This window comes from Salvelinus fontinalis, chromosome 11 (genome assembly GCF_029448725.1).
Source record: "Salvelinus fontinalis isolate EN_2023a chromosome 11, ASM2944872v1, whole genome shotgun sequence".
Lineage (NCBI taxonomy): Eukaryota > Metazoa > Chordata > Actinopteri > Salmoniformes > Salmonidae > Salvelinus > Salvelinus fontinalis.
Window position 1 is genome coordinate 18,184,178 of NC_074675.1, and position 14,513 is coordinate 18,198,690.

The window sequence follows — 14,513 nt, forward strand, 5'->3', positions numbered from 1 at the left end:
CTCCCAGGAATCCCAGTTCCACAATAAATGTTTGTTTTGTTCGATTATGTCCATCATTTATGTCCAAACACCTCCTTTTTGTTTGCGCGTTTAGTACACAAATCCAAACTCAGGAGGCGCGGGCAAGTCCAGGCAAAAGTTCAGACGAAAAGTCATATTACAGTTCGTAGAAACATGTCAAACGAAGTATAGAATCCATCTTTAGGATGTTTTTATCATAAATCTTCAATAATGTTTCAACTGGAGAATTCCTTTGTCTGTAGAAATGCAATAGAACGCAGCTAACTCTCACGGGAGTGCGCGAGACTGAGCTCGTGGCACCCTGCCAGACCCCTGACTCAAACAGCTCTCATTCCCCCCTCCTTCACAGTAGAAGCATCAAACAAAGTTCTAAAGACTGTTGACATCTAGTGGAAGACTTCGGAAGTGCAATATGACCCCATAGACACTGTATATTCGATAGGCAATGACAGGCAATGAAAAACTACAAACCTCAGATTTCCCACTTCCTGGTTGGATTTTTTTCTCAGGTTTTTGCCTTCCATATGAGTTCTGTTATACTCACAGACATCATTCAAACAGTTTTAGAAACTTCAGAGTGTTTTCCATCCAAATATACTAATATTATGCATATTCTAGCTTTTAGGACTGAGTAGCAGGCAGTTTACTCTGGGCACCTTTTTATCCAAGCTACTCAATACTGCCCCCCAGTCCCAAAGAAGTTAACACAGTGTCCAAAGAAGGGCCAGAAGTATACAGAATGGTATCGTCTGCGTAGAGGTGGATCAGAGAATCACCAGCAGCAAGAGCGACATCAATGATGTGTACAGAGAAAAAAGTCGGCCTGAGAATTGAACCCTGTGGCACCCCCATAGAGACTGCCAGAGTTCCGGACAACAGACCCTCCGATTTGACACACTGAACTCTGTCTGAGAAGTAGTTGGTGAACCAGGCGAGGCAGTCATTTGAGAGACAAAGGCTGTTGAGTCTGCCAATATGAATGTGATGATTGACAGAGTCTAAAGCCTTGGCCAGGTCTATGAATACAGCTGCACAGTATTGTCTCTTATCGATGGAGGTTATGATATCGTTTAGGACCTTGAGCGTGGCTGAGGTGGACCCATGACCAGCTCTGAAACCAGATTGCATAGCAGAGAAGGTACGGTGGGATTCGAAATGGTCGGTGATCTGTTTGTTAACTTGGCTTTTAAAGACCTTAGAAAGGCAGGGTAGGATAGATATAGGTCTGTAGCAGTTTGGGTCTCGAGTGTCTCCCCCTTTGAAGAGGGGGATGACCACGGCAGCTTTCCAATCTTTAGGGATCTCAGAAGATACGAAAGAGAGGTTGAACAGGCTAGTAATAGGAGTTGCACAATTTCGGCTGATAAGAGGGTCCATATTGTCTAGCCCTGCTGATTTGTAGGGTTCCAGATTTTGCAGTTCTTTCAGAACATCAGCTATCTGGATTTGGGTGAAGGAGAAATGGGGGAGGCTTGGGCAAGTTGCTGTGGGGGGTGCAGGACTGTTGACCAGGTTAGGGGTGGCCAGGTGGAAAGCATGGCCATCCGTAGAAAAATGCTTATTGAAATTCTCAATTATCATGGATTTATTGGTGGTGACAGTGTATCCCAGCCTCAGTGCAGTGGGCAGCTGGGAGGAGGTGCTCTTATTCTCCATGGACTTTACAGTGCCGCATAACATTTTTGGAGTTTGTGCTGCAGGATGCAAATTTCTGTTTGAAAAAGCTAGCCTTTGCTTTCCTAACTGCCTATGTATGTTGGTTCCTAACTTCCATGCTTCTTTCCCTTTTGTATATACTGTATAACTGACTGTCTGTGTTCCTCTGTAGCTGAGTTTAGTATCTGGACCAGAGAGGCTGGTGCAGGAGGTCTGTCCATCGCTGTAGAGGGGCCCAGTAAGGCAGAGATCAGCTTTGAAGACAGGAAGGATGGATCCTGTGGAGTGGCCTATGTGGTGCAGGAACCAGGTCAGACCAACATATTATACACACTAAATTCATCTAACGTACACAACAACATACTGGACATATTCTATATCTAAAATCACAAGGTTGACTATGTGCCTTCTATCTCGCTCTCTCTCTCCAGGTGACTATGAGGTGTCCATTAAGTTTAATGATGAGCACATCCCAGACAGTCCCTTCGTAGTCCCCATCGCCACTCTGTCTGATAACTCACGCCGCCTTACAGTCACCAGCCTACAGGTTAGAACACACACACACACACAGCCACACACACACATATACACTACCTTTTTGAAAGAAAAACCCATTTTTTTGTGCATTAAAATAACATCAAGTTGATCAGAAATACAGTGTAGACATTGATAATGTTGTAAATGACCATTGTAGCTGGAAAAGGCTGGTTTTTAATGGAATATCTACATAGGCGTACAGAGGCCTATTATCAGCAACCATCACTCCTGTGTTCCAATGGCACGTTGTGTTAGCTAATCCAAGTTTATAATTTGAAAGGCTAATTAATCATTAGAAAACCCTTTTGCAATTATGTTAGCGCAGCTGAAAACTGTTGTACTGATTAAAGAAGCAATAAAACCGGCCTTCTTTAGCCTAGATGAATATCTGGAGCATCAGCATTTGTGGGTTTGATTACAGGCTCAAAATGGCCAGAAACAAATACCTTTCTTCCGAAACTCGTCAGTCTATTCTTGTTCTGAGAAATGAAGGCTATTCCATGCGATTAAATGCCAAGAAACTGAAGATCTCGTACAGCGCTGTGTACTATTTCCTTCACAGAACAGAACTGGCTCTAACCAGAATAGAAAGAGGAGTGGGAGGCCCTGGTGCACAACTGAGCAAGAGGACAAGTACATTAGAATGTCTCGTTTGAGAAACAGACGCCTTCATTAAATTGTACCCTCAAAACACCAGTCTCAACGTCAACAGTGAAGAGGCGACTCCGGGATGCTGGCCTTCTAGGCCGAGTTCCTCTGTCCAGTGTCTGTGTTCTTTTGCCCAGCTTAATCTTTTCTTTTTATTGGCCAGTCTGAGATATGTCTTTTTCTTTGCAACTCTGCCTAGAATGCCAGCATCCCGGAGTCTTCACTGTTGACGTTGAGACTGGTGTTTGCGTGTACTATTTCATGAAGCTGCCAGTGGAGGACTTGTGAGGTGTCTGTTTCTCAAACTAGACACTCTAATGTACTTGTCCTCTTGCTCAGTTGTGCACCGGGGCCTCCCACTCCTCTTTCTATTCTGGTTAGAGCCAGTTCGCGCTGTTCTGTGAAGTGAGTAGTACACAGCGTTGTACAAGATATTCAGTTTCTTGGCAATTTCAGACCTTATTCTGATGTCTGTCATTATTAGCGAGGACTTGAATGGTATTATACGGAGGGCAGAGTTCTCTGCAATATGAATAGACACACCTGTCATAACCTCTTCTTAGATTTAAACCAGAGGTGGAACGTCATCTATATTTGAGTTGTAAATGAATTTAGATTAGCTATGAATACTTTTATTAGTGGATAGATTTGGCAGGCCACTCTAAAATCTATATGCAGGCCGTGTGTGTGTGTGTGTGTGTGTGTGTGTGTGTGTGTGTGTGTGTTCAAGTTGGGGGGCGAGATGGTTGGATAATTATTATTATTAGCTGCTTCTGCTTTAGAGGAAATGTGTTACCCAACACCCTGTCATCAGTGTGACCACATGGGGCTTATTAGATCATTGACCTTTAACTTTTGCGATTGAAGGAGATGGGGTTGAAGGTGGGCCAGGAGGCGTCGTTCGCAGTGCAGTTGAACGGGGCGAGGGGGTTGATAGATGCTAAGGTTCACACCCCATCCGGAGCTGTAGAGGAGTGTTACGTTACTGAGCTGGACAGCGGTAAGACATAGCACTGAACAAACTGACAATACAACAACTCACAACTATACAGTACAGAAAATATCCAAGATACTGCCTTTTCCACCAGATTGATTCAATTCCTGTGATAAGAAAATACATCAAGTCAAAAACCAGCAGTGCATGCAGTAGTAGTATTTTACAGTAGAGGGCTTGTACAACCAAAGCACCAGGTGCTCATCCTACATTATAAAGAAGTTCATCTCAATTGCATGTCTTGCTAAATAAATGGTTCAGTAAGTAAATTGTGAATATTGTAACATGTCGGCCATTTTTACCGTCCCCTTCCTGTTCCCCTGCAGACCAGCATGCCATCCGGTTTATCCCGAGGGAGAATGGAGTCCACTCCATCGAAGTGCGTTTCAACGGGAGCCACATTCCCGGAAGTCCCTTCAAGATCCGCGTGGGAGAGATCGGACAGGTCGGGGACCCGGGAATGGTGTCTGCCTTCGGACCTGGGCTGGAAGGAGGAACCACAGGTATGAGGAACATTGTGTCCTACACACACAAACACATACAATAAGGTAGACAAATACAGTATGTGTTTATTAGAATTTTAACACAGTTCAGTAATTTGGTCATTTCAAATACCCAAAGAAGGCCTATAGGCTACTGTAAGGAAAAATACACAAAATGTATAAATTACCAATATTGGCTCACATGTCTCTTCTAACTCACCTCTGATTGGATATTTTCCCTGTCCATCTCTTTCCCCTCCTATAGGCGCGGCGTCAGATTTTGTAGTGAACACGTGTAATGCGGGGTCAGGTGCTCTGTCAGTGACCATCGATGGGCCGTCCAAGGTCAAGATGGACTGTCAAGATTGTCCCGAGGGTTACAAGGTCACCTACACACCCATGGCCCCCGGAAGCTATCTCATCACCATCAAATACGGAGGACCATCCCACATCGTAGGCAGCCCCTTCAAGGCTAAAGTCACAGGTAAGTTCTCTATAGAGCAACGCTACCCAGACACTAACGTTTGAGTGTTGAGTCTAGAATGTGTTGATGGAGAGATGGCAAGTGTGTGTATGTGTGTGTGTGTGTGTGCGTACTGGTCTACTAAAGACTCCTCAGACCTTGTGGAGGCTTGGTGTAATGAGTTGGAAGAGTCCCTAGCCTCTACACCCTCCTATTATATTAGACATGATGTATTTTTCCAGAGGGCTCCTAAACTGTGTGTGTTTATATTTTATATGAGGAGAGATTATGCAACACACCAGATGTGATTATAGATCTTACGCAACCCCACTTATGCAACCCCACTTTCTCTCTCCCTCTTCTATCTCTCTCTCTTTTTCTCTCACTCTCTCTCTCTAGGTGCTCGTCTCTCTGGTGGTCACAGTCTACATGAAACCTCGTCCGTTCTTGTGGAGACAGTAACCAAGACGTCGTCATCGTCGTCGTCGATGGGCGTGGCCTATGGTCCGAAGTTCTCTTCGGATGCCAGTAAGGTGGTCTCCCGGGGCGCCGGCCTATCAAAGGCCTTTGTAGGGCAGAAGAACACCTTCACAGTGGACTGCAGCAAAGCAGGTGAGAGGCGATGGTCATAGACACAGGTGCGCACACACGCAGACACACACGCAGACACACACGCAGACACACACGTGTACAAATGCACCCACATACAAAGTTTTTGCGCACATACACTAACACAAATACTTAATATTGCCGTATTTCATCCCCTATAGGAACTAACATGTTGATGGTGGGGGTGCACGGACCCAAGACCCCGTGTGAAGAGGTCTACGTTAAACACCTGGGCAACAGGATGTACAACGTCACCTACACCGTCAAAGAACAGGGCAACTACATCCTCATCGTCAAATGGGGGGATGAAAATGTCCCCGGCAGCCCCTTCCATGTCACCGTCCCCTAAAATGGACTCATCCATCCCTTGTAACCCCCTGCTGTATCCCAGAATGGACTAGTCCAACACCCCCACAGACACACTAAAGATGCAAAGACTTTTCCCATCTGTCCAGGCGGGGAATTAATTTACCCATCATGCGTTGTGCCAGATTACTCTGATAACTTATCCAGGTGACATCACAAAGATCTGAGGTGCCAATTCTCCTATGTATGCACCCGCCCCTATTTTCTATGCACCACCCACCAACTAGGCACCCTGTTGCTGTTTACTTTCAATGAGAGAGAATGTACAAAGGGAAGTCAAAAGTAAAATCATGTTAGTATTTTAAGAGCACAAACACAGTATGCAGTCACCAACCTTTGTGCTTTATAGCTAGTCCTCCAAAGGTGTCCTACACTGCCTGTACTGGCCTGGTGAAAATGGCTGCCTTACATGAGAGAAGATGGCTGTGATGTCACTGTCTGAGTCACAGACAAACAGACAGACAGATAGATAGACAGACAAGCGTTATTTACCTTTATTTATTCAGTCCTTTTATTTTCTTTGACAGAAAATGGTCTTATATTGTTTCAAAGGAGAAGGTTTCAGTCGAGCTTAGAAACTATTCTCCCTCATACTGGGCCTTCCTGTGTCATTTCGGGTGTAACCATGGACACAGAGATGTGGTTGGCCAAGAATTTTGTACTGAGGAAGAGAGCACGGCATAGCAATCGGTTTATCGTGTGGATGTTTCATTAAGAAGTCCACAGAGAGATGTTACAGTGGAACAGTATCATAGAGTGACATTTTATAGTGATTTTATATGTATGAAAATGAGCAGAAAAAACTCTTAATTGTTTGATATACTAACCTTCTGTTTGGTACGGATGCAGGCATAATAGGCATAATAAAACGTTGAACTGCTAACTTTCCATTGAAAACCAAAAATGTGTTGTCTTAATTTAAAGTGTGTGTTTGCGTGGGTGCATTTTTGTTTGCGTTCCAAAAATGATGCCCAAAGAAATTTAGTATATTTAGTTGTAACCAAAGGTGGTCCTCTGTAGCTCAGTTGGTAGAGCATGGCGCTTGTAACGCCAGCGTAGTGGGTTCAATTCCCAGGACCACCCATACGTGTCATGTAAGCACACATGACTGTAAGTCACATTGGAAAAAAGCCTCCGCTAAATGTCATGTATTATTATAATAGCGTTTTAGCATTTTGTATATATGTACAACAGTACCACTTGCTGGTGATAATGGGCTATTACAGATGGTTGGTGAAATCACTCAGTTAAAACAGTGTTTCCCAACCCTGGTTCCTCCAGTATCCCCAACAGTACACAGTTTTGTTGTAGCCCTGGATAAACACACCTCATTCAGCTCATTAAGGGCTTGATGATTAGTTGACAAGTTAAGTCAGGTGTGCTTGTCCAGGGTTACAATAAGCATGTGTACTGTTGGGGGTACTGGAGGACCAGGGTTGGGAGACACTGAGGTCAAATAAACCACCATGTAATGCATTACCTGATTTTCTTATGGACCTTAGGAAAACTGTAGCATCATACAGAGCTTTTTCCTGTACTTCCTCCCTAAATAATCTGACTACAGGAATGTCCCCTCTCTGTCTGAGGGCAATATTACCACTGTGGGACTCTAATGGACCCCCTGATCCAGTGTAATCACGTTGTCATTACAGACCAGTGGGAGTTAAACCTTCAGCTGGGCCAGAGGCAGGCAGTAAGGGAGCTGCGTTCAGGACTATTACCCTGCACTGTCAGTGATATCACAGCCTGAGTCATGTTTAGTACGTTGCGCAATGTTTTGAACTGCACTAAACTGTGTGTTGTTACACTGTGCAGCATCACCCTGTGTGTTGGTTTCAGCCATAGTCCAATGGTACGATCAAACTTTGATCAATTCATTGGTTGATTCATTAGTTGATTGGTTGACTCACTAATGATGCTGTTTTATTGGTTGAATGAAATGAACTGAAGAGTGGAACGGAAGCCTCCATTCACAGAGAGAGCTGGTGCCTCTGGAGAACCAGAGAGCAGTGAGTCTCGCCTCCAGAGATCTAGCATCTATGAGCTGTGTCGTGTGTGTGTGTGTGTGTGTGTGTGTGTGTCTACGCGCGCATGAGGAGTTTTTTTTCATCTGTGTTCCGTCCGAGTGCTGATGGTCTCCCTTTGTCACACATCCTCTGCTGTGACAGGGAGTGGAAGTGGAATGGGTGTTGCTATCAGAAAATGCAATCACCAGAGTTTTAATGTGAAAGTCCCATAGTGACAACAGAGATGGGGAACTGTGATCAGACAACCACATTTCACGCCTTTTCATCTATCGCCAACACTATGTCAACACAACAGCACACACACACACACACACACACACACACACACACACACACACACACACACACACACACACACACACACACACACACACACACACACACACACACACACACACACACACACACACAATTTCCCTGCTGCCTTTTTCTGACACACACATTTGTCCCTGTCTCTTCTGCTGTCACTCTATTCAGACCCCCAGTACTGTGCAGTAGACACAGAGGGAGATACCCTGCACAATCCCTGTAATGGAAAATGCACTGCTTTCAATCCATGCCTCATACATCATTTATAGTGAGTGGAATTGATAGTCTTTCTTCACGGGATATGAAATGGAAAGGGCTCCTGGCCATTGGGGAGGCTGGCACTGTATGGTAAGCTGGGCTAAATTGTTAAGGCACTGTGAAAAAGCATGGTAAGCATACAGGCCTAGGAGCATCAATCTCTCTCTCTCTCTCTCTCTCTCTCTGGGATAACATATTGTAAAGGCCATACTGTAAATGATTTTCAACGTTTGCATAATTGCATCAGTCACTTAAGGCAAGCTAACTCAGTGAAACTGTATATCGATAGGAATGTTGGGGTCAGGGGTTAGAAACTAGGGTTCTGCAAAAAACATTAAAAGTGTTCTGATTGGTAGAATTGTACACTTTGGCACTGTCATAGACCTATGTAGCCCCTCCATACTAACTCACCTGTTTCCATGGTAGAAGTTCTCCAAACGGCCTTTAGGTGGAAGCAAAGATATAGGAACTGCAGGAACACCTCATCTATCCCTATCCTGGTATGCACAGTACAATCGGCTACTAATGCAATGCAGCTAGGTTACACTTATTATAGATGGTAAAAGTCAACCCTGAATAGTTCTACGTTGTGGGAGGACATGTCATTTCCAGGATAAAATGCTTGCGTCATTGAGAGGGAGGGAGGGAGAGAGGGGGGGGGGGGAGAGAGGGGGGGGCAGAGAGAGAGAGGGAGAAAGAGGGGGAGAGAGAGAAAGAGAGAGAGGGGAAGAGAGAAAGAGGGGTAGAGAGAGAAAGAGAGAGTAGGGGGGTATAATTAGTGCTTAACATGGTGCTTTGTGTGCCTCGTCTGTTCAACAGGCTGTGAATCCACACGGGTTATTTCTGAAAACAAATACAGGTTGGTGGAGGGAGAAAAGGATGGACAAATGGAGGGAGAAAAGGATGGATAAATGGAGGGAGAAAAGGATGGATAAATGGAGGGAGAAAAGGATGGATAAATGGAGGGAGGGAAAAGGAGAGTTAGAAAGATGTTGAATGACAGAGTGAAGGACAGATGGAGAAATAGAAGAGAGTCATTTGGTGTTAGTGTTGTTGGTTTCTCACAGGTGTGTGTGTGTGTGTGTGTGTGTGTGTGTGTGTGTGTGTGTGTGGTGTTAGGCCGGATGGTGATAAGTGGTCCATGCTGTTTGCTGTCCTCCTTCAGACCATCTGGACCAGCAGCACTAACTGGGCCATTACGGCCTACACCCCCCCCCCCACACACACCAGTGGCAGTCGGTGCCATTTAAGATTTAGGGAGGACGATTTTCGATTACTGTTTCTATTGCAGCATATTGGATGACTGTCATTTGTATTCCATTCACCCAGATCAATGTAACATCGATAGGTTTAGGCTACTGCATGATACTCTAATTTGCCCTATACCAGTCATGAGGTTGCCTAGCCTACTAAGATCCCCATGTGCAATGCCAAGTCGGCTGGAGTGGTGTAAAGCTCGTCGCCATTGGACTCTGGAGAAGTGGAAACGCGTTCTCTGGAGTGATGAATCACACACCACCCTCTGGCAGTCCGACAGACGAATCTGGGTTTGGCGGATACCAGGAGAACACTACAGTACCTGCCCAAATCATTAGTTAGTAATCATTAGTTAGAAAAGCTTATATTGGTCAAATTCAGGTAGGTCCATGCCTGTTTCGTTCCGTTTGCTTCCGTTTAAGAAACATTTTGCAACAGAATCGGTGGAACGAATACACCCCTGATCACCCGCACACACAGTTCACTTTCATAGCAGCCATACATCTGACATAATGGTAGTCTATAGATTTTTAAGCATTTAGAACAAAGAGCTGTTTGGGAGCCAAATGAGACGGCTCTTTTATGTGAATAGAGCCAAATGAGATGGATCTTTTATGTGAATAGAGCCAAATGAGACGTCTCTTTTACGTGAATAGAGCCAAATGAGACGGCTCTTTTACGTGAATAGAGCCAAATGAGACGGCTCTTTTACGTGAATAGAGCCAAATGAGACGGCTCTTTTACGTGAATAGAGCCAAATGAGACGTCTCTTTTGCATGAATGGAGTCAAATGAGCCGGCTCACGGAAAAGACTCGGAATGTCCATCACTACTACACAGCCTACATCATTGTTACCATGTTATCTACCGTCACAGTCAGCGTACAGTATGTGCTGTGTATATGTTGTCGATCATGGGTTACTTGTTTTGTACACTAGAGGGCACTATATTTTGGGGTCACTGGTCACGTCTGTGTATATAAGTAGCACAGGTGACCAGGAAGGGTTATCACAGGTGACCAGGAAGGGTTATCACAGGTGACCAGGAAGGGTTATCACAGGTGACCAGGAAGGGTTATCACAGGTGACCAGGAAAGGTTATCACAGGTGACCAGGAAGGGTTATCACAGGTGAGAGGAGAGCACATACAGTTGTTACCGTATCACAGATGCAGCTTATAGAATGCATCTCTCTGCACCTTTTCTACAGCAATGTGTGTTTTGGAGTTATTTATATTTGATATAAATGCGAACTTCACCCAAAAAGAGTGACGTTTGGAAAGCTGATTTTCGTGGACGTGTTATGGACAGCTCTCTCCTGTGCCAGTGGCTTTTCATAGGGAATCGCCACCACAGTTACAATTACTATGGAAGTCTATGGAATGGGGTGAGAACCATGAGCCATGAGGTTTTGTGTTGAAATGAATATACACAGAGGAGGATGGAAAATAGCTGTCCTCCGGCTACACCACGGTGCTACCCTACAGACTTCTGCTGAGGCTACTGTAGACCGCCATTGCAAAACAGTGTTTTAATAATTTCTTTGGTGACTTTAATATATTTAGTATAGTTTTATCTAAAAAGTATAATGTTTCACTGTTTTTATTTGTATGCAATTCACTGTGTAGAAAGGTCCACCACTCCCTCCGCTGAGGAGCCTCCACACACACACACACACACACACACACACACACACACACACACACACACACACACACACACACACACACACACACACACACACACACACACACACACACACACACACACACACACACACACACACACACACTTATTTTCTTGTATCCATTGTTCTATTATCTCTCCCACTAACCCTCTTCCTCCCTCTCTCACCCTCCTTCACCCTGTTTTTCTTCTGTCTCAAATAACAACCTTCACAAGAACAGTATAATTGAACATCCTGTTGCTCTCTCTTTTCTCTTCCTGATGCTCCACAGTGTGATTGTGTACCCTGCTGGGCTGAGTGGCAGCATAAATGTTTGTGTGTCTGTCTGATAATACAAGTGTGTGTGTGTGTGTGTGTGTGTGTGTGTGTGTGTGTGTGTGTGTGTGTGTGTGTGTGTGTGTGTGTGTGTGTGTGTGTGTGTGTGTGTGTGTGTGTGTGCATGTGTGTTGGCGTACATTCGTATGTGTGTGGCCCCTTGCACTGTGTCTCAGAGCAGAGCAGCAGAGGCAGTGAGTGCAGCAGGCCCTTTTAATAAAGGCATTAATAATGGTATTATTAGGCTAAATGGATGGGATGTAATTAATACTGTTCAGAAACGAGGGGATGAGGGGATAAAAATACACCTTCTATTTTTACCAGCCAGAATTCTAATCCAGGAGGAGAAATGACGTATCGTACCAGACCCAGACTCCCTGGCCTGATTTCCTCACTACCTCCTCGCCTGACCCCCTGGCCTGATCTCCTCTCTACCTCCTCCCCTGGCCTGATTTCCTCACTACCTCCTCCCCTAACCCTGTGGCTTGATCTCCTCCCCTAACCCCCTGGCCTGATCTCCTCTCTACCTCCTCCCCTGGCCTGATTTCCTCACTACCTCCTCCCCTAACCCTGTGGCTTGATCTCCTCCCCTGACCCCCTGGCCTGATCTCCTCTCTACCTCCTCCCCTGGCCTGATCTCCTCTCTACCTCCTCCCCTAACTCCGTGGCTTGATCTCCTCTCTACCTCCTCCCCTGGCCTGATCTCCTCTCTACCTCCTCCCCTGACCCCCTGGCCTGATCTCCTCTCTACCTCCTCCCCTGGCCTGATCTCCTCTCTACCTCCTCCCCTAACCCCGTGGCTTGATCTCCTCCCCTAATTAGCCCCCTGGCCTGATCTCCTCTCTACCTCCTCCCCTGGCCTGATCTCCTCTCTACCTCCTCCCCTAACCCCGTGGCTTGATCTCCTCCCCTAACCCCCTGGCCTGATCTCCTCTCTACCTCCTCCCCTAACCCCCTGGCCTGATCTCCTCCCCTAACCCCCTGGCCTGATCTCCTCCCCTAACCCCATGGTCTGCTAACCGGGCTGGTGATCACCCCCTCCTCCTTCTCCCTTCTCTCTCTACCTCCTCCCCCCTTCTTCCTCTACATCCCCTTCTCTCTCTCTCCACCTCTCAGATCTGTGTCCCATTATCTCTTCCACCTATTCTTTTTACCCCCATTATATATTTTCCCTCATCCCTTCTCTACTTCCTCCCTCCCCCCCTAACTATCCCTCTTCTCTCTCCCCAAACTATTTCTCCACCTACTCCCCCTTTCCCCATTATGAACCTCCTCACCCCTCTCATCTCCCTCCCTCTCTTCCTTTCCCGTGTCTAACCCACATACAGCTCTATTAACTTGTCACATGCATTCACACTTGCATTCTCTCATCCTGTGTTCTTTTTGACTGATAACAGCTCACATATACATGAACACTACTCAGCCCTCGAATATTGCTCCCATTTCCAAATCTCTGTCTCCACTCTCCCCTTTTCACCTTCTCCTGCTCATGTTCTTTCTCTCCCTCTCTTGCTCTCTCTCTGTCACTCGCTCACTCGTTCTTTCTTCCTCACTCTCTTTTCACTTAATCTTCTAGCCTAGATTGGCATGTCTGGACAAAGAGAGACCTGAAAGAACCGGGTCATCTCTCTGCCGGGTGCCTTAACTGTGTGTGTGTGTGTGTGTGTGTGTGTGTGTGTGTGTGTGTGTGTGTGTCAGCCATTCATACAGTAAATACAGAGAGGGATTCAGGAGCCTGTATTCTGTGGATTACAGCGTTGTATAGAACAGGGGGATCAGTTCTTGCTCGCTGTTCAGATGAGGTATTAGCCACAGAACTACTCAATCGCCTTACATGTTTGACTTAAGAAAGTGGCTCTGTACAATAGGAGTTAATGGTCTCTCCCTTTTGTGTTTGTTCTCTCTTTTCATTTCACACACACACACACACACACACACACACACACACACACACACACACACACACACACACACACACACACACACACACACACACACACACACACACACACACACACACACACACACACACACACACACACACACACACACACACAGATTGGCAACATATTGCATTTGTTCTTGTTGGAAAGGGCAGACCCTGGGTCAGTGCGATGTGGGTGAACACGGTGTTTGTAGTCGTTTAAATGCATTAAACATTCACGATGCATTATTCAAATGATTGAATTGTTGGTCTCTGCTCAGCGCATTGATCCCCCCCGAATCACAGGTCCTAATTGAAAACAGCCTGGATTCTGAAACGATTATCCCGCTCTGTGTCTCTCTCCCTCCCTCTCTCTTCAGCTCCCTCCCAGAGAGAAAGGGCGATCATGGGAACAGAGACTGATCTGCATATTTTTGATGGGCAGAGTCTGCCTACACACACATATTTGGCTGGCGATGTGCCAGGACACCGACTCGTGTTTTTTTGGAGAGAAGGCTGAAGAGAGATCAGTGAACAGCAGAGCTAACGCTAGCTGGCTAGCAACAGGTCGACTGTGTAAACGACTGTTTACCAACGTTAGCGGACGTTTGCCAAGTTGACTGCACCTCAGGTTAGCCTGTCAACCCATTAGGAAGGGTTGGTTGTAGGCAAGGCCAGGGTACATCAGGCTACAGCTGGAATGCTAATCCATGTGTGTGTTTTGAGTGGCAGCAGACCCCATTGTGTTGGGCAGTGTCATGGCGGCATGTAGGCCCCTACCACCCCATTCGCTCCTCAGACCACGCCACGCTGGCTCTGACTGAGGGGTGGGAAATTGAGGTGAAAAAGAGAGCACAGAGCAGCAATATTTTTTGTGCATGTGTGTGTGTGCTCTGCGCTGAGAGAGAGAGTGTGTGCTCTGCGCTGAGAGAGGAAGGAGAGAGAGAGACAGAGAAGAAGCGA

At 46.0% G+C, this 14,513-nt stretch overlaps 1 protein-coding gene across 12 annotated transcripts in view; it reads left to right on the forward strand.

The window, feature by feature from the left end:
* LOC129865218 (filamin-C-like) overlaps positions 1-6,664 on the forward strand; it is a 99,684-nt gene extending 93,020 nt beyond the window's left edge. For all 12 annotated transcript variants that reach the window (XM_055937811.1, XM_055937809.1, XM_055937810.1 and 9 more), the window contains 7 exons: positions 1,850-1,987; positions 2,109-2,224; positions 3,730-3,862; positions 4,183-4,359; positions 4,604-4,822; positions 5,201-5,413; positions 5,572-6,664. In XM_055937811.1, the coding sequence (XP_055793786.1) occupies positions 1,850-1,987; positions 2,109-2,224; positions 3,730-3,862; positions 4,183-4,359; positions 4,604-4,822; positions 5,201-5,413; positions 5,572-5,759 (1,184 nt within the window). In that variant the 3' untranslated portion in view covers positions 5,760-6,664. The remainder of the gene's footprint in view (positions 1-1,849; positions 1,988-2,108; positions 2,225-3,729; positions 3,863-4,182; positions 4,360-4,603; positions 4,823-5,200; positions 5,414-5,571) is intronic.
* The last annotated feature ends 7,849 nt before the right edge of the window (positions 6,665-14,513 follow it).